Source organism: Urocampus carinirostris, chromosome 14, assembly GCF_059441175.1.
Source record: "Urocampus carinirostris isolate Australia breed hairy pipefish chromosome 14, RoL_Ucar_1.0, whole genome shotgun sequence".
Taxonomy (NCBI): Eukaryota; Metazoa; Chordata; class Actinopteri; order Syngnathiformes; family Syngnathidae; genus Urocampus; species Urocampus carinirostris.
In genome coordinates, this window is record NC_142362.1 from 38,914,402 (window position 1) to 38,935,794 (window position 21,393).

Here is a 21,393-nt window from a genome sequence, read left to right on the forward strand (position 1 = left end):
TACTCCTATGATTATTTTATTCTATTGATAAATTGAGTTTTTAAGTTATTATTTTCAATAAAATTTCCAATAAATGTAAAAAAGATAAATGCCATACCTGGCTTGTGGGATCACCCAACAGATTACATATGTGGGGGACAATCTTACTGAGAGTCAAACCTTGAGCTCCATACCTGAAAGAATGAAATTAGGTCAAATTAATACATTGACTAGGGCACATATACCATAAATTCCGGACTATAAGCCGCTACTTTTTTCCCCAAATGTTCAACCCTGCGGCTTATTCAGTGCAGCGGCTAATTTATGGAATTTTTCTAACGGCCACTAGCGGCGCAGGACTTTCTAAGGTAAGATCAAGACCAATTAAACATGTGCACCAAGAAAGACTGCAATCTCTAAATTTTAGCATATATTTTCTGTAGAGCTAAGGTACCTACCGATACTGAGAAAGATGCCTTTGATAGCAATAGTTGTGAGAAGGGAGTCGAAAACGATCCACCGTTAAATTCACTTTCTCAGGGTGCTTTTCCCTCACAGGTATGTTTGATACATTGCAAGCGTGATCCCTTGTGTTGGTACCTTTCAAAGGCACGGTTTGGGATGAAAGTTATATTATTATTATTAAAGCTTTGAAAACTCTCTCGGTGTACCGTCTTTCTTCGTAAATATGTGTAACCATGGATAATATGTATTTGCAACTGATTATTTTTGTAATGTATTTATTTTAGAGATTTATTCTGTTATGTGTTCTACGGACGAATCAAAAATAAGGGGCGGAGAAAACGCGGCCTGTGGTAAAGCTGAGTTACCGTGAGATCTGTCTGTTGTCACAGCGGACAATAGTGGATATACCGTATTTTCCGCACTATAGGGCGCACCGGGTTATAGGGCGCACCCCCAAAAAATAGTTTTTGGTCCTAGATCTTCCATAGATAAGGCGCTACAATGGGAACGTCGACAAAACAGTCAGATGATTCAGTCAAACTGATTACCCCCTTAACATTCCCAAAGCTTGCAAAGAAGCAAATACGTGTCGTAGACACGTGCGGATGCGGTGTCCGTACGATGTCACTTAAATGCGTCATTTCAAATATCATTCGGAAGGTTGAAGTCTTGGGATTCAAGAAATGCCAAACATTTCTATGTTTCTATTTTCTTTTTCGCTCACAACTTTACTGTGCATATGACAATAAACACTTGGAATTGAGTTTAATTCACTCAACTCATCACAGCAACATCAAGATCGTTCTAAAACAAGATACCGGGAAAATATAAAGCCGCATAACTCACCTAAGTTCTCACGTTCAATAATGATACGAAATCGTGGTCTTCTTACAACCGTGAGTGAAGTAAATCCAGGAGAGTAAATTATTTGCAAATACAGACTAATAAAACAGTTTCTTTATGGTGTACTTTAGCATGCTTGCTAAGCTTGCTACGCCATTGCTAAACTCGGCCAATTGCAGGGTTTCTTTTGGCCATCTAGCCTATTGGAGGCTCTGAATAACTTCAGCCAATAGCGATCGATTTAACTGATGATTGACACATCTTTTTCGGCCAATTGCAGGGTTTGTTTTGGCCATCTAGCCAATCCGAGGCTCCGAATAACTTCAGCCAATAGTGATCGATTCAAATGATGATTGACACATTGGTTAGCCAATGAAACGCCGGTATATAAATCCCAGCATACACCGCGGACTACTCCACATTCGGGGTCAAATCGAGTCGGCGCCTGTTGAGTAAGTTGCGAGACCTTGCGAATTTAATATTGAGCCATATATACAGCGCACTGTGTTATAAGGAGCATGGTCAGCTTTTGAAAAAAAATTAAGACTTTTAGGTGCGCCTTATAGTGCGCAAAATACGGTATATATTTTTCCACCCTTAACTTTGTAAATATACATTTTTTTTCCTTGGATTACTTTCAACGGGACCCCGACTTTACAAGTCTGCAACATACCTTAATTACGCGTATCGTTTTCTACATGTGGTGACAACTGTAATATAGAATTTGAATACTATCTATGAGATTACTATTGCAGTACCTCCGGGAACGGTGCATTCGCAATGATCGCAGCAAGGCTTTAGGGCTAGGACCTTAGCTTGGCCTCTTGGCTGAGAGTAAGTGTCCCGGCTCCTAGGCTTTGTAGCGCATTATGAACTGACCGAAAACGGATAATGGATAATGAAGATAGAACAATAACCCTTAAAAACCCCAAACCCCTATTGAATTTACAGCTTGGCCCGAGCTAAAATTGTGGCTGTGTCGCAAGGTATAACATGGGCGCCCGCAGCTCATACATCAGTGCGGCTTGTATACGTACGAAAGTGTCTAATCATTCAAAGAGTTGCGGGTGCGGCTTATAATCAGGTGCACGGTATGTTATTTTTTAATTGCATCATGTAAAATAATAATTTAGACAGCAAAAACAATGTTGTCTTCAAACAATAAATAAAAGTAGCACTTAAATAAAACAGAAACAAGTCTTGACCTGAATCTTCATTGTTTGTTTGGAGTCTTAATTGGAAACTTTTGAGTTTTAATCTTAAATGTGGTTAGTTTTCCCTTCCTAAAGAGAATTTTGGTGGGAGTATTATACCCAGGTGCAACAAAGTCAAAAGTGGCAGTTCAGAGGTGGATAGTAACGAGTTACATTTATTCCGTTACATTTACTTGAAAAAGTTTTAAAACATTTTGTACTTCGGGGAGTATTTTCATTTTTTACTTGAGTAGATTTGTGAAAAATGGTACTTGTATGCCGCTACATTGAGCTACATTGAAGCCTTTACTCAGTAACTGAAATCCCCTCTACGTAAGTACGAGCATATCTGTAAGTCCTTCCCTTGCTTTTCTTCTCTTAGGTCAGAGTCAGTGTGTAGCCCAAGCCCCGCCCCTTTTAAAGGGGGCAGCGTCACATATCAAGCAGGTGGCTGATATTAAGCAAACAGACAGGAGAGTATTAGCCATGTAGCCTAAAGGTAAAAGGAGAAAAAAAAACTCCACAGAAATTCAACTTAAACTGCATTCATGTGATTTTATTTACTTTACCTTTTCAAACGGTTACTTTTTATTTTTATAAATGCATTTTGCATTTTATTGCACACATTTTGTGGCATATATAAGGTGCACATTATGCACCTTTGTTGTTGTTGTTTTTTTTAATTTTCAAAATAAAATTTCTATCAAAAATTGGATTTCTTGAATGCATTTCTTTAATTTTATCAATACAATTAAACATTCCGTAATTCATGAATCAAGTTGAAGCGGTATAATACAACAGAGTAGTCGTTTCAATCTTGACAGGTTGTGCTGCAACCAACTTAGTCATTTTGACAATAGGCTAATATAGATGCATACAGCATGAGTTGCATTCATTACAAGGCTTACTGTACATCAGGCTTTGAATGTTTTTGTGGCTCCTGACATTTTTTTGTTGTTTTTTGTTTTTCCAATATGGTCCTTACAAAATGTTGGAGTGCCGACCCCCTGAGCTATCTAGTTCTTCTGCCTGGACAGCCTGGTAAAAAAGTAATTTGTGCTTAATTTATTGTAATTGAAAACCTCCTAAAGCACTTTACAATATGCTTCACGCTTACCCATTCACACATTAATAGCAGTGTTATTCATTCAAGACTCCATTCTGCTTATTTGAGGCATTAGGGGTTAACTGTCTTCTGCAAGAACACTTCGACATTTAACCCCGAAAAGCCGGAAATTGAACCTATGACCTCTTGGTCCCAAGACAAGTGCTCTACCTCATAAGAATCTGCACCCATATTATGCAATTATAATTGGATTGTTTATGGAAGTACTTGAATCTACCTTATTTTGGGATATTTGAATTATATTCATTTTATTTTTGATTGGATGGATTTTGATGATTTGATCATTTGATGATCTGATCGAACAGTTGTTTAATAAAAATTAACAAATGAGACATTGATACGGTTACGAAGTACTTGAGTAGGTTTTTCACCAAGTATATTTTTTTTATTACGAAGATGAATACTTTTTGCTTCTACTTGAGTCATATTATTCTAAAGTAAAAGTACTTTTACATTATTAATATGTTTGGCGACTCTACCCACCTCTGTGGCAGTTGCAACTTTCATTCGCTCATGTTGACCAGAATTAGACACTCGCATATCTCCTTGCTGCTCGTTTCTGACGACAACCACCATTAGGCAAATACAGTATATAACCCTCTGAAGCTTCAAGTCAATACAGACTGACCACCAACAGCAGTAAGCTTTTTGTACATCAATTGCAGTAAGAACGTCATAAAGCATTTGTTAAATATGCATAAGCGCATTGAAAAAGATGAGCATTGTCCCCAATGAGAAGCAACAACAAACTCCGTTGCCTAGAACTGCTATCAAAATTTTTTTTGTCAATTGGTAAATATATTTAGTAAATTACTGGTGGCCAGAAGTATTTTCAAAACTCCCAAATGTAAGTAGATAAAGACATGGATGGACAGGGTTAGTACCCCTTTTAGTGGCCAAATTCAAGCACTTTAGGCACTTTCAAGGCCATTTCCTAGATTTTCTAGTACTTCAAAGAAGAAATTCAGCGCAGATCGAAAGAACGTTTTTTTGGTTGTTGTTGACTTTGATGACAAAAATAAAGTTGCGGACTTGCTGCTAGCACATACTTTGTGCTATTTTGTGATGCTACTATCGTAGATCATAGATACGAAAAAATACCGTATTTTCCGCACTATAGGGCGCACCCCCAAAAAATAGTTTTTGGTCCTATATCTTCCATAGATAAGGCGCACCGGATTATAAGGCGAGACAATGGGAACGTCGACAAAACAGTCAGATGATTCAGTCAAACTGATTACCCCCTTAACATTCCCAAAGCTTGCAAAGAAGCAAATACGTGTCGTAGACACGTGCGGATGCGGTGTCCGTACGATGTAACCAATCACTCGAATGCATCGTTCCAAATATTATTCGGAAGGTTAAAGTCTTGGGATTCAAGGAATGCCAACCATTCCTTAGTTTCTATTTTCTTTTTCGCTCGCAACTTTACTGTGCATATGACAATAAACACTTGGAATTGAGTTTAATTCACTCAACTCATCACAGCAACATCAAGATCGTTCTAAAACAAGATACCGGGAAAATATAAAGCCGCATAGCTCACCTAAGTTCTCACGTTCAATAATGATACGCAATCATGGTCTTCTTACAACCGTGAGTGTAGTAAATCCAGGAGAGTAAAATGTTTACAAATACAGACTAATGAAACATGTTTCTTTATGGCGTAGTTTAGCAAGTTTGCTATTCAGTCATTTTTTTTGGCCAATTGCAGGGTTTGTTTTGGCACTCTAGCCAATCCGAGGCTCCGAATAACTTCAGCCAATAGCGATCGATTTAACGGATGATTGACACATCTTTTTCGGCCAATTGCAGGGTTTGTTTCGGCCCTCTAGCCTATCCGAGGCTCCGAATAACTTTAGCCAATAGCGATCGATTCAAATGATGATTGACACATTGGTTAGCCAATGAAACGCCGGTATATAAATCCCAGCATACACTGCGGACTACTCCACCTTCGGGGGAAAATGGAGTCGGCGGCTGTTGCTTAAGTTGCGAGACCTTGCGATTTAATATTGAGCCATATATAAGGCGCATGGTCAGCTTCTGAAAAAAAATTAAGACTTTTAGGTGCGCCTTATAGTGCGGAAAATACAGTACTACATAAATACCACTGCCAATTACTACAAAAATGCTACTGCAAAAAAACTACAACAATAAAACTGCAGTAATATTACAGAAATATGAAATGAAATGATCTGCATTTATATAGCGCTTTTCAAGTCAATGACTTCCCAAAGCGCTTTACAGTGTGCTTCACATTTCCCAATAGTGGCCTTGTATTGCAGCCATTTAAGACGCTAACCTGCTTATTGGGGGTATTAGGGGTTCAGTGTCTTACCCAAGGACACTTCGACATGTAACACGGACAAGGCGGGATTCGAACTTGGATCCTTTGATCCCAAGACGAGCGCTCTACCTCCTGAGCTACTGCCGCCCAAATACTAGATAAATACGACATAAATCTGACTGCAGAAATACTACAACAATGCTAACAAAAAACATAAATGCTACAAACTAAATATCAAATATAGTGTTGAAACAGAGACCTAATATATTGTTTCTGCCTTAATACAAAATAATTCGAAATCAATTTGATGAAACGTATTTATTCAAAAACAAATTCAAAAAATATAACAAGTAAATGCATGTATATTTATTTATAAATAAAATAAGATGGTGCCTATGGGCACCACCATGGAGACCCCTATTCTAGACCAAGAAAAAAAAATTAATTGAAAGACAAGACTATTCTCACATGGTTAATGTGGCAATAAGACAAAGGCAGACTCCTTCTCTAGTCCTGTTGTTTTTATGTTTGAAGCCTCCAAGCATCCGGTCCCACACATACTGAATCAAGAGACACAAATCAAAATTGACAAATCAGAACTCAATGAATCGAGAATTCGCTGCTATGTTAGTAACGGGGTGTCAAAATGTGAACTGTACAACGTATATATACCTGTGGGGATGGAGATTGTTCCATGATCTTAAGCAGTAGTGCTTGGTCTTGTTCTCTTACTTGGTCTTTAGTATCTCCTAATCGGTCAATAAGACTAGGTAGAGCTGATTAGACAAAATGAAAACAGTAGTCTAGTGAGAACAAGTATATTTCACATTGGTATGTGAGTTACACAGAGGAATTATTAAGAGTTATTGCATACATCCAAAGTTATTTATCAGGGATTCCATATACAAGGTTCGTATACGTTTTTCATGGCCAAATTCAAGCAATGTTTCAGCTTTTCCAGTACTTTCAAAGGAAGAGATCTAGCCGCCGATCAAAATTACTTTTTAGTCATCGTTGACTTCGATGACTAAAATGAAGTCACTATCTTGCTTTCATACTGTGTTCTCTTTTGAGCTGTTCCAATCCATGATCTAGAATATTTTTTGTGTCAATCGACTGCTAACTGGCATGAATTATAATAGTCTAATTCAACAATGCAATTGCTACAAAAAACTTGTTTACAAAAACAGAAAGGGCTTTATAGGTGTTTGATAATAATTGAATTTAATACGGAAGACAAAAAAAGAAAGTACTCTTTATATAAAAAGCAGAAAAGTAAGAAAAACTCATTTTAATGATATTGATTGCTCAGAAGCATAGTGCATTCACTCTTTCAATCTTAGAGAATGCTGATCTTTTGCTTTTTGTAAAATATATGAAATAACTAATTACTAAATAATTTGGTGCATAATGTTTTATTATCATTGATAAAATATCACTAAAAATAAAAATAAAAATCTAAGGAGCCGTTTGAAAGATAAAAGAGGCGGCTCTTCTCAGTGAGCCGAGCCAAAAAAACTCCATAATGAGGACTAGAGCCACGATCTGCGGCATTTTTACACACTTCAATTTAAAGTGTGCCACCATTCACGACAATGAAAATAATTACAAGCATTTTCAAGCACTTCACCCAAAATTCGAGCATTTTTTTCACCTTGAAATACAACATTAAAATTCAAACATTTTCAAGGATTTCAAGCACCCATACGAACCCTGTATTTTCCACCATAAATGTTAGATAGTATCTGCAAATACTGGTTGAAAATACCTGTTCCCAAATGGGCCTTAAATCTCTCTTGCAACCTTGTCACTAAAGAGGAGAGAAGCTCCAAACCTAGCAGGGCCACCTAAGAGAGACACAAAACATTTAGTATTAGTACAGTACTATTGTTTCTAAATAAGGTACTCATTAGGTACTAGCTTCTCAATGTTTTTAAATCAGATCTTGTGGAAGGTTAAATCCAAATGTAACCATTAATTTCCAAAAAAACAAGCTGAAGGGGATTGATTTAAATGAACTTTTTATGTGAAGAACTTGAACCAGGGGTGTCAAACACATTGGCATGGGGGCCACATGGTAGAGAAAAAACTCTGACTGGGGCCGGACTAGGACAATAATTAAAAGAAGTAAAAAAGAACAACAACAGATCATGAAAGACATAAACTATCCATCCATTAGTTGCACCGCTTATCCTCAGTAGTGTTACGTGGGTGCTGGAGCCCATCCCAGCTGTCCTTGGGCAGTGGGCAGGGGACACCCTGAACTGGTTGCCAGCCAGTCGCAGGGCACACAGAGGCAGAAAATTCGCTCGCTCATTCACACCTGGGGACAATTTGGACCGGCCAATTAACCTGATATGCATGTTTTTGGAATGTGAGAGGAAACTGGAGTGCCCGGAGCTCAGTCAACTGGGTGGGATTTTATGTAGAGCAACTGCTCCTCCGCATTGAGAGGAGCCAGTTGAGGAGGCTCTGGCATCTGATGAGGATGCCTCCCTTGGGAGGGGCTTCGGGCATGTCGCACGGGCAGGGGGCCCCATGGACGACCCAGGACACGCTCGAGAGACTATGTATCTAGGCTAGCTTGGGAAATCCTCGGGATCTCGTCGGATGAGCTGGAAGATGTGGAGAGGAATAGGGAGGTCTGTGCTTCCCTGTTAAGGCTGCTGCACCCCTGACCCGACCTCGGGTCAGCAGAAGATAATGGATGGATGGATGGATTGATGATCGATTGATTTTCACATTAATTATTGATATTTTGATCTCATTTTGTTTGGCATTCTAAAAGATAATTGAGAACATTTGAATGTCTTTATCAAAGGTTTTCTGGTGGAAAACCTGATTCGGCCTATCCTCACCCAGACCCTAGCTCCAGCGGTCCCCATGTAAATCCAGTTTGAGACCCCTGGTTAAGAAGAATACAGACCCAAATGGCAGCTCCTGAAGCAAAACATACCACTAGAGAATGTTGCACACACTCCTTAATAGTTTCACAAGAACACATTTAACCTCTGGGCTATCGATCTATCAATAGCTCTTCTGAAAACCGTCTGTCTATGAGTGCAACTTAGTGTACATCCATTTCTAAGGAGACAACACAAAGATATAACAGGAGCAAAAGAAGAAAGCCATTGTTAAAAAAAGGGGAGTAAAAATTAGGCATCAGCAAAGGCAGATTTATTTCTGGAACTCATGATTCGGAGAAGAAGTTTACCCCAGAAAGTTTTATGTCAGTAGTCCTACAGAACTTCTGGACATGCATGAATGGTAGAGGCCCCTGCTGGCGGAGAGACTTAACAGTAGGTCTGTATTAAAAAGAATTTAAAAAATGAAGATGAGCTTAAAAAGAAAACACGAGAAATTTTAGATGTTCCTCCTGTTTCTCTCTGAAGAGGCTAACACAGAACTGTGTGATAACAAAAAAAGAACCTGAGACTGTAGTTCCCCTACCTAAATAAACATTTGTTGTTTTTTACATGTAATCATATAACCAGACTTAAATATTCAACAAACTGTAGTTGCCTTTATGTATTTACATCTCTACATAGAATAAAGATGAGTTTTTACAATGTATAGGTTTCCTGAGTCTCTTAAACTAGATTTGTCCGAAAAAGTTTGTCTTGGGGCTCATCAGACAGTCGCCACAGGACAATCAGTAACAAGACCGTGTCTATAAAAAATAGTTATCTTAAATTGCATCTTTACAAACACAATTGGGATGAAAGGTTTAACTTTGTAGTGCTTGACTGTTGATCATGAAACAAAGTAAAACATTTTCAAGGTCACAGAAAGTGCAGAAGAAGTACAGAAAATAAAAACCCCATAATAAGTAAATAAATTAAAGTAAAAAGAAAAATAATAATAGTGACATGTATAGCATCTTAATTATTATGAGGGCGCCGGCGCGCCCATCCGACAAGTCCAATTAAAATTACCGTTACTCTGTGACTGTTGGGCTAAAACAAAAGCAGTAGAATTGTCAAGTTAATTGACAAAAATTTGGATTTTTTTTAAATTGTCCTGTATTTTAGAGTATTTTGTTGTTTCTGTCAAAAACCTTCAATATTCGCATAATGAGTACATTACAAATGTCAGATTCATCATTTAATCAAAAATCAAAAACGATAATCAACCGATTCATTGATTATGAAAATAATTGTTAGTTGCAGCTCTTTATATTAAAATTTGATTTTTAGACCAAAATTATTTTTTGATAAATGCATGTGTAGGTGACAGTACATGTTTTCTCGCCTACTTATATAATGCAATATTATTTTTTAGGGCTGCTACCGCATGTTTAAAAAGTATATTTATGTCCACCTCCTCACTGTTAATTGTGGGCATAATAAATGTTATTGTGACTCAATCTGAGTGACCCAAGTACCTTTTGAAAGTAGCAATTTGTATGTTCTACAAGTATGGTCACAACAGACCTTTTGTCCTTATCATGTGTTAGCCTTACCCCCTTTGATGCTTTCATAACCAGATCAAAGTTGTTAACTATATTATTTTGCACCGTACCGCATGAGTAGTGCCTACATATCAAGTCAAGTCTATTTGTATAGCCCTTAATCACAAGACTTCTCAAATGGCTCAACAGACTACAGACTATTACAGACTACAGACTATTATGACACCGCGAGGTAGCCCCCAAGGACAAGGAGAATGGCTCATAAATTTGGACTAAAAACAGTAACAGAACATCGTGATCTCTGAGGATTCAAGCACAAAATAGTGGTGAATATGAATATGTCTGTTTTTAATAACCGTATTTTTACAACCATAAGGCGCACATGAAAGCCTCCGATTTTCTTCAAATTGTGCGGAGCGCCCTATTGATCGTTGCGGCCTGTGTGTCATGTAAAGCATTGTCACCATAAACTGTGCGTGTTCACACTGCAGTGCTTAATGCTCGATTCAGATTTTCAGGTAGAATAAAGTGTTTTTGTGAAATCGTTGATATGGCCAACTAAATGCAACTTGTATGCTATCTCCTGTGACAACTATGCATCTCCTGTTTAAACGCCACCATGTCCTCCATGCGCAGAAGAGAACAAGTGACAAGTCACACCCAATGCACACATTGTTTGCTGAAGTAATGATGGATGCTAACGCCGTACCTTATCTTCCAATTTGAAAGATATTGTGCTATCGGAGGCTGAACAGAATTGTCCCCGCAAATAATAATTAAATGCAAAACCTCACTTCCCTTCCATTGAATGCTTTCCGTGTTTTCATTTGCCTTGGTGTGTTGATTTCTTTTGCTATGCAGCTGAACAAGGCAACCGAACAGCCGCGAGAGCATTAAACATTAATGAATCAATGATTCGCTAATGGAGGAAGCTGAAAAACAAACTACAAAAAGTTTATATCTGTGTGTTTTACTTTGTAACGGATACTTCAATAAAACAACACAAAACTCGGTTTTGCTCCCACTGTATTTTGAAATATGCACACTTGTATGATTGTCTGTGTTGTTGTAAGGCTGTCTTGTGCCTGAATTTAACTCCCCTGCAAAATCTGACTCCCCTTTTCGTGAACGCACACTATGCTTCTGACAGAACATGTGTCGCGATCGTAGTCAGCGCAAAGTGTATATAAAGAAAATTTGATACGCATTATTCAAACAGTAAAGTGATCGTATTCTTTATGAGTTTATTAAGACATATGCAAACTTCACCAATTCCGTAGCGCTGAGAAGCCATAGTACACGCTGAAGGATTTTATACATTTGCCTATTAAGGATTTTGTACGATCAAATACACATTACATTTAATGCAAAAGATATTCACTGGCTGGGCTGTGGGGCGAGGTCAGTGCAACCTAGTGGAGAATGATGTTTACAGGAACAGCGGGAACGGGATGTGAGGCTGATAAGATAATCAGCGCATCCAGACGCGGAGAGGCCCTGATAACGGAGGACGACAGGAGGATCACGACATGTTTTGAGAAACGAGGCGAGGTGCTGGAGCCCATGAGGGGCTTCCTTGGCACGCCCATTGGAGGAGCCGGGACACCATCTTGCGGAAAGACGTGGGCCGAGAGAAGAAAGGCTGGAGGACTTCAGAGGAGGCTGGACAGAGACTCGAGCGACACTAATTTGGCTAGTTAAATTCCATCCATCCATCCATTATTTGCACCGCTTATCCTCAGTAGGGTCGCGGGGGTGCTGGAGCCCATCCCAGCCATCTTCAGGCAGTGGGCAGGGGACACCCTGAACTGGTTGCCAGCCAGTCGCAGTTCACACAGGGACAGACAATTTGCTCGCTCATTCACACCTAGGGACAATTTGGACTGCATGTTTTTGGAATGTGGAAGAAACCGGAGTGCCCGGAGGAAACCCATGCAGGCACTGGGAGAACATGCAAACTCCGCACAGGAAGGTCGGTAGCTGGATTTGAACCCATGACCTCGGAACTGTGCCGCACACGCGCTAACCACCGCGCTACCCAATTAGTTAAATTGTTTATGAAATTAAATCTGCCCCCGTGTGAAAATGTCGACTTTCTCTTGTTCATCTTTTCCATCAATACACGAGCGCGCATTGTAAGGTGAATGTAGGTTGTGTTTGGTTAATGGAGTCAGTTCACTAATTCGAACAATTTGGTAAACGGTACATTTTAACATTTAATTCCTAACAACGCGAAGGGGAGTCGAATTTAGGCACAAGAGCGGACACAACAGAGGACACCCGTGTCCATCGTACCGTGCGCCCTTTGTTAAACACAGAAACAGAACAAGCTACGGAGACTGCGCCTTTTAACATGGTGAGCCCTATGGTTTTGAAAATACGGTACTATGAGAAATAATTAACTCCTTCCCAGCCATCCAAGTTAAGACTGATCTTCTGGACTTCTATAGCAATCAATGGATGTGGTGCAGTGTTAGCAAATGCCAAAAATATTAACGTTGGGTTTAAAACTCTGGTTTCTAGCCAATAATGAATAACCACTTGGCAAGTGTTAAGAAGACAAGGTACGTCTCGCGCATAGTAATGATATTCAACTATAACCACTGGTAACTTGCTGAACTTTTAAAACAATTTTTATGCCAAAGATCACCAATCTAAGTATGATTTAGTAAGAGAAATATTTTGCTATCCATCAAGGCTTTGATAAATGATTCTAAAGTCACAAATCTGCTATTATTCAGAGTTTGAACTTATTGTTCCATATAATGAAACCCTAGTTTACTAGTGATCCCAAGAGCCAAGATGAAATCCATCGATTCGAGGGCGTTCTCCTTTCAGGCCTCGGTGCTCTGGAATGCTCTGCCCTCTGAGATTCGATATCCAACCTAAGTAGAACTGCTTAAATCTAGGCTTAAAAGATACTTGTATTACATAGTTTATGGATAATTCATATTTCATGTAGATGATGTTTGTGTATTGTTTGTTGACGAGTACAGTTCGATGCCATTGCTAGACCTGCATTGACAGGGCATATTTAGGTTATTATATAAGTCATTTTTATTTGTATAGCCCTTAATCACAAAGAGTCTCAAAGGGCTGCACAGGTTATTGCAAACCACAGTCTATTATTACAGACTATTATTACACCATCCCCTGGTCTAAAACCTACATGAGGGCAAGGAAAAACTCAAAAACCTCAACATGAGGAAAATGAAGAAACCTTGAGAAGGGACCGCACATGTGGTAATCCCCCTTCCAGCATGACCAGGCTGCAATGGATGTTGCAATAACAAATAATACACAGCTATTGTCAACAAAAAATATAGGTTATTCATATGCTACAGAGTAGAAGTGTGTTTTAAGCTTAGATTTAAACATTTCCAGTTACTTTATCTCTGCACTTGCCTGCTGATGCATATCTGGCTCTTATACACATTTTAAATAGACTTCAAACAGCCCACGCAGTTTACCTTGAAGTTACTGGAGTTGACCCAGGAGCTAGCAATTCCATCAACCATCTTATCAAGAGCAGTCGGATCCTGTTCAAGATCATGAGACCTCGCTTTATCCCCGATGTAGTCGATGATTTCTTGTCCCACCTGAAGACGGCGGCCAACATCTTTCTGCAGGACCTGGGCTAGGCAGCTCTCCATGGTGGCCTCCATCACCCAGGCCTTAAAGAATCGACTTGCCTTTGTCAGTATTTTAAAATAAAAGATTGATTATGGCTAGATTTTCGAGGAGATTAAAGGGAAAGCTCAGTAAATTCTAAATATCTGGGTGGGGTTTGATAAGTATGAATACAGTTATCCAGCAACTGTAAGCACACCAGCAAGTGAGTGGACGTGCCCTCAGGACAGGTGGAGTCGGCCTCTGGGAATGGCAGCAATGCACCATGAGTGTTTGGTTAGCAGCTGAGGAAAGTGTCTTTCACTTGGGGTCTCAATTGAAGCCAAACCACTGCAGCGGTGTTTAAAACAGTGGTTTGGGGAAACAGCACTCAAAGCAGCAAATGGAGAATCATGCAGGCAAGATCACATCCCTGTGCCTTTTCCTGGGTTCTTCCCTAAAAAAAAAGCAAAAGAATAGATTAGAAAAACAGTAATATATCAAAGAGGCTCCAAATGATTTACATCTCTGTCCGACGAATTAGAGAAACCTCTTGCTACTTTGCTGATTTTGAATTGATATTGTCTTCATTATAATTGATATCTTATTGTGCATTGTGTTCTGTTAGACAGCACACCTGGGGACAGATTAGGGAGGGCGCTCTGTGTTGGGTGGGTGTGACTGTCTGAATGCGCGACTGTGATAGGCTGGTGTGACTGGCTGTGTGCACGACTCTGAAAGGCCTGTGTAAGCTGTCAGTAAAAAAGCGGGCAGGCACTGCCTCCGTAGACAAACTAGGAGCATAGCAACCGCTAGCTTTTAGCAGCTTGTTACAGTGAAAACAAATTTCTCAATTAAATCGGACACTAAGGAAAGAACAAATTGTGATGACCAGCGGGTGCTTCGTGGGATTACTAACGGGTTTCAGAAGTGACTCGGGTGATGTCTGGGAGAAGGCAAGAGTGGTACTGCTGATGCAGACTACTGCTAACAGCTAGGCTAAAAACTATTCAAAGCCACCAGGGCGATTAGCCATAAAACGGACGGCTTGGAGCAACAACTCGTGGGAAACTGCTACATTCATGATGGTTTTAATTTCATCATCGCATAGCTCTGTCTCCATTTGAGGTTAACTGTTGCTAGCGCAAAGCTAGCCGGCGGCTCTCCAAATTGCGTCATTACACTGAAAGGAGACACCCACCAACTTTTCTGATTTTGTATAATGAAAATAAAACCATTAATTCGACTGTAATTATGTGTTGTGTGTTATTATTTGTAGATCTATAATTGTTATTTTGTGACAGTCATGAACTCTCGGTCCACAATGACGTCATCTTGAGGTAAGTTTAACCCATTGGGGGCTTTTATAAAGGTGCAACACTACTTTCCGGATTTTCATTTTTCCCGGGTGGTTCTGGTCCCTATTAACCACAAAAAACGAGGGATCTCTATATTTCCCTTCCAAGAAGCTCCTTCCAGTTTCACATGCTCAGCGACATGACCAACTGCTGCCATGGAAACAGAGTTCAAAGTAGTGCTGTAACAACGAATCGACAAAATCGATTAAAATTGATGATTAAAAGCGTTGGCAACTAATTAGATCAATGATTCGTTGAGTCACGTGATTTATGAGCCACTAAGAACGTTTAATCAATGCAAATTAGAGTGCACAACTTTTTGTTGTAACGCTGGGAATCGTAGATAGATATATGTCTAGATATATGTCTAGATATATGTCTAGATAGATAGATAGATAGATAGATAGATGGATAGATAGATACTTTATTCACCCCTCTAGGGAAATTCACACTTCAGTAGTATTCTTGTGTTGAAAAATAAAATAATAAAACAAGTCAAGTCATTTTTATTTGTATAGCCCTTAATCACAAAGAGTCTCAAAGGGCTTCACAGGTTATTACACAGACTATTTTTTCCCGACTATTATAACACCATCCCCTGATCTGGAACCAACATGAGGGCAAGGAAAAACTCAAAAAACCTCAACATGAGGAAAATCAAGAAACCTTGAGAAGGGACCGCACATGTGGTATCCTCTTCCAGGATTACCAGACAGCAAAGGATGTTGCAATCACAAATAATACAGAGATATTGTCCACGAAAAGTATAGGTTATTCATATGCTATAGAGTAGAAGTGAGTTTTAATCTTAGATTTAAACATTTCCACTGAGGTTGCAGATTATTCATATGCTATAGAGTAGAAGTGAGTTTTAAGCTCAGATTTAAATATTTCCACTGAGGTTGCAGATCGGATCTCAGGGGGAAGAGCATTCCACAGCACCGGTGCCCAGGTGGAGAACGCTCTCGAACCAGCGGAACACCTCTTGGCTCTTGGGATCACCAGAAGACCGGCGCTCTCAGAACGAAGGCTTCGGACCGGAACATAGGGGGAAATCAGATCTGAAAGATATGAGGGAGCAAGTCCATGTATGATTTTGTATAATACTAAGAGAACCTTGAAATCACATCTTGGGCTAACAGGGAGCGAATGCAGGTTAGCCAAAATTAGGGTGATGCGATCAGACTTTTTTGTCCTAGTTAAAAGCCTCGCTACAGCTTTTTGTACCAGCTGAAGACTCTTGATTCATGTCAGGCTGTCCAGCTCTGTGCCCACAGTTAAAAATTTAGGTTTCATATTTGACCCCGATCTGTCCTTTCAAACACATGTGAAGAAAATTACTAGAACCGCTTTCTTCCATCTTCGTAACGTTGCTAAAATTCGTCCTATACTGTCTCAGTCGGATGCGTACATAGCACTATTTAAATACTCTATATCAACACGTTACATTGGGTATTTATGTATTATATTCCTTTTACTTTATTATTGTTTTATTTTCAACACAAGGATACTGCTGGAAGTGTGAATTTCCCTACGGGGATGAATAAAGTATCCATCTATCTGATTTGTGGATACAGTGGTAGGAAAAGAGTATCATACAATTTTCAGGTATATAGCATACATTTCTAAGCATCTTTTTTATTATCAAGTTTATTTACACTTATATTTTTATTGTTTTATATCATAGAATATTTTGTTTTGTGTATCTGTCCAAAACGTCAATATTTTAATCAAAAAAACAATCGAGTGATTCATCGATTTTTAAATTAGTCGCTAGTTTTAGCCCTAGTTGAAAAGTCTGCGCACTCCACACAACTTACTAACTGCATGCCTCTATCTTCGTGACATAACATGACTATTTCCTTGGAAACGTTTTTGACAAAGACTGATCCATATGACTTTTGTTTTCCTTTCGGCCGACATTTGTGGGCATACCTGCCAACTAGGGGTGGGACAAAAAAAAAAATCAATTATTATTTATTATTATTTATTGTGATTTTATTTTTGGCAATTTTTGAATTTGACATTTCTCCCCAGAATCTTTTGTGCCACTATATCCGGTACATAAATATGTGGAAAAGTAATAGGGCAGTCCTAAATATGATATATTCGTATAATCGCTAATATTTTTCATCAGGGTTCCTACTGCTTAAAGCAAGTCAGGTCAAGTTAAGTCATATTTTTTTGTATTTATTTGTATAGCCTTTAATCACAAAGAGTCTCAAAGGGCTGCAAGTGAAATTCAAGACTTAAAGACTTTTTAAATGCCCTTTAAAATAAAATTCAAGACCAAGTCGACAAAAAGAATGTTTATTTTATTTTTTGAAATCACACTTTGGTCCAGTTGTAAACTTTCCATCTGAAAAACAGCGCTCGTCAAAGTTTTAGACATGGACAACAATAAATAAAAGGATGCTTACAGTATTTCATGGATCCTGAGTCAAAAGTGGAAGATAACAAATAATTCCAAAGAACTCTTCTGGTATATTTATGAAGCATTTTATCATGATGCCTGAAATAGGACATTTTGTCCAGTGTAAAACCTTTTTGAAAAACAAAACACTGCTATATTCGTGACCAATTTTTAATGTACCATTATAAAAACACATGTTTGGGAAAAAAATCCCCTCATTGTTAACTATAGGTAAATATTCCTAAATATTCATGTTTACATTTTTAAGACATTCGAAAATTAGATTTAAGACATTTTAATGCACACTAAGGCCTTATTTTCAGAATAACAAATCCAATGCTTTTTAAGACTTTTCAAGGATCCGCGGGAACCGTGTTCATATTCTCAAATATATTTCGAATTTGCAATTACCGTCTTTTAATCTTTTCATTCTCCCGCTTTGTGACCACCAATGTCTGAAATTTTGAGGAAGGCCATCTGTTATGGTGGAGCAACTTTTAGTTTCAAAACCATGTGCCAATCTTGTGTTTTGGACACAATTTGGGTTTATACCAAGCAACAGTGGTAAGAACTTCAAGAAAAGAGGCATTTTTCTGCTTCTGTTAGCTGCATTCACGTGTGTTGAAATCTTAAAACTTAGAGAAGCAAAGAGACTGCTGTATTGACTTTAAGTGTGTGTGTTGAAATTGGAGTATTTTTTATTCATCTGTGCACCCCATTTCTGCACTTAATTACTGAAAATTTGAGCCAAAGACTTTACAACCTGTTACCTTACCTGTGCATTGTTCCTCAAAATGTTTTAACGTAACAGGCCAAAATTGTGCACTGTGGCATTTGTTTCAATAAAAATAATAAAATGTTAAGTTAATACTGATTTCTTGGTAAATTCTTGACTTTATATCAGGACCATTACGTTACTCTTCATTTTAAGGTGTTGAGTATTAACATTAAACCAATATTATCATAATAGCATATAATGCAGAGGGTTTTGGTTTTTTTGACTGACTGACAAACTGGTGTGCATTGTTTAAACATCATTCATGGTTTATTGTCCCAGAAGTGTATGATTTTAGTTGCTTGTTGTTTGAGGAAAGAAAATTAAATCACAATGATCAATTATATTGAATCGCAATAATTGAAAATTGTGTTATGAATTGAATCTGCACCTATGGCGGCGCCCTCTGTTGGCTGCGGCTGCATCGGCTAGCTACAACGGGTCAGGTGTATCGACATTTCGTTCTTACAAAGAATGACAATACAAAGGAAATTATTATTATTATTATTATTATTAGTATCGTAATACAATCAAATTGGGAACAAAGCATATCATCCCAAATCACTTGATATCTTATATGCCTTAAATCGGCTCAATAGTGCACAAATATTCTTCACCAAACACATTTGAATAACCTTAATTTCAAAGTTACTACGTGAAGAAGATTATGAGAAAGGAAAATAAAAACATGATTGTCTGGCTTTTTTTGACTTAATCAAGGCAATTGGCAAGTTGTTGTTCACAATTAGTAATGAGGATTTAGGCTCTTTTTAGAGAACTGGCTTGTTCAGCCCGGTTTACAAAAAAGAGCTTTCAGCTTACGAAGGGCTCTTCAGATATTTTTTGTGAATAAAAAAATTGCTACAAATAAAACAAAAAGTAATGCTCTTCTTTTTTTTTATATGATGAGTCCAAACATAATATGATCTTTGAATAAGGTTGTAGGAAAAGAGTATCTTAAAAATTAGCATGTGTATAGCACATATTTGTATGTATTTTTGTTTATTGTCAAGATATTGACAAACTCTTGGATGTTTTTATTATTCTATGTAATAGAATATTGCGCTGTCCAAAACTTCATCTGTTCAACTCATCGATTAATCGAAAAAAATAATACACAGAGTCATCGTTTATGAAAATAATTGTTAGTTGTAGCACTAGTTATACACGACAATTGATTATATATATATATATATATATATATATATATATAGCCTGTCCTGTCCTTTATCAAGGAAAATAGAGCTTTAATAATGCTAGTTTTTGGGGGTGCTTGGGTTAAATTTCGGGATGCTCAAACACCCCAAAAAACAGGCTGGTTACGCCCAAGCTATAATTTAGGCCAGTTCTACTCAGCACTGTGTTGTAATTACTGTACTTTTATGCCTATTCCTCCTGATAGTCTTTTATCTTTTTTTTCTTTTCAAAGCTTTTATATTGCATGTTTTACCTTGGAGTGCCAGGTCTAATCTTGTTGCATACAATGTTTCACAACGTTAATATCAATGACAATAAAGACATTTCGAATTCTAATTTGACTTACAAGGGACACTTTTGCAGAGTACTACGTTCAAATGTGTCTAGCAGGTTTGGAGCAAGCACTAAGTGTCTGGCTCGGGTTTTTTTTTTTTTTTTTTCATTTCACTTATTGTGATTTAGCTGTGCTAGGAATAAAATGGACCGAATCATGTTAAGGCAGCGGGGTGTTTCTCACACTGTTGTTCTATCCGGTCCTTTTTTAAAGATTTTTTTAAATGCTATATTTTTGGGGTGTGCTTGGGTTAGATTTTGGGATGCCATATCTAATGTCGTTGCATACAATGTTTTACAGTATAACCTTATTATTAATGACTAAAAAGACCATTCTAATTTACAATTTACACCTTTGCCGAGTTCGGAGTACTACGTTTAAACGTGTCTACCAGGTAAAAACAAGTATCAATACAGTCAAAAACAGGTGCTAGGAACCAAATGGACTAAATCATTCAAAGGTAGTGGAGGGTTTCCGACGCCCCATTGATTTCATTTATGTTTCGTTTTACTTTTGTCATTATTTAGCGTTTTTCATAATTTTGAAGCCTCAAGCACCCCCAAAAACCGGCTAGTTACGCCCATGGTCAAAACGTTGTACCAACACGTTAATAACGATACCTTCGAATTGTTACACGGGAGGGGTCACATCCAGCTAACTTATGATGAAATGATAGATACGTTAAGTGTGGGTCATGTAACATCTATATGTAAAGTGTCCTTGCCTTTGACTGTCTGACATTTTAAGTTGCCGCCCAGCTTGTGTGCTTTTGTGCAGTTAGCTGTGCTCTTGCTAGCTCGGTGACAGAGCATCACAAACACCTTGTCAACCTCAACAACAGGTATCTTCATCAAAGTCACGCAAAAGATGCCATGCATTGCTTCTAAAGGAAAATTGCATGCAACTTTATCCATGCCAGATTGTGCGCAGAGAATGAAAACTAAAAGCGTGTCTTCTCGCAAAAAACCGTTCCCTTTCAATGAAACGTCAGTGTTCAGACACAACACAAAGAAGCAAATATGAGCCAAAAAATCTGCCCAGGAGTCAGGATAAATTATTAAAACACCTACCATGTGCTGATATAAGGCTTCTGATGGCATTTGCAAATGAGCTCCAAATGTTGTTTTTGTATAAGGCCGAAAATGCCCGTTCTTCTTCTCCACTCGGAATGCTGCCTGCAGCACAGGAATGGGATCGTCGCACGCATGCGCAGAAGGTGAGGGATGATGCTGGCACTTGGGAGAATTGACGCATGGCAAAGAGGAACCGCTGCCGAAACTGGGCTGACATCTGCTGCTCGATGACGGTAGTACACGTACAAATGTTTGTTCAGACTCAAGATCAGGAATGCCATACTCAGTTTGGCTCTGAGGTCGAATCTAAACATTTAGTTCTGAGGC

General features: G+C 38.4%; 1 protein-coding gene across 19 annotated transcripts in view; it reads right to left on the reverse strand.

Moving 5' to 3' along the window:
* The window catches only part of clasp1a (cytoplasmic linker associated protein 1a), a 155,313-nt gene extending 134,119 nt beyond the window's left edge, over window positions 1-21,194 (reverse strand). For all 19 annotated transcript variants that reach the window (XR_015852710.1, XM_088352991.1, XM_088352994.1 and 16 more), the window contains exons 1-6: window positions 21,064-21,194; window positions 13,778-14,373; window positions 7,665-7,743; window positions 6,569-6,672; window positions 6,365-6,456; window positions 98-173 (exon numbers count right to left, since the gene is read on the reverse strand). Coding sequence is in view for 18 of the 19 variants with exons in the window: in XM_088352991.1 (XP_088209117.1) it covers window positions 98-173; window positions 6,365-6,456; window positions 6,569-6,672; window positions 7,665-7,743; window positions 13,778-13,972 (546 nt within the window). In the remaining variant the exon portion in view is untranslated. The remainder of the gene's footprint in view (window positions 1-97; window positions 174-6,364; window positions 6,457-6,568; window positions 6,673-7,664; window positions 7,744-13,777; window positions 14,374-21,063) is intronic.
* Window positions 21,195-21,393: the final 199 nt, after the last annotated feature.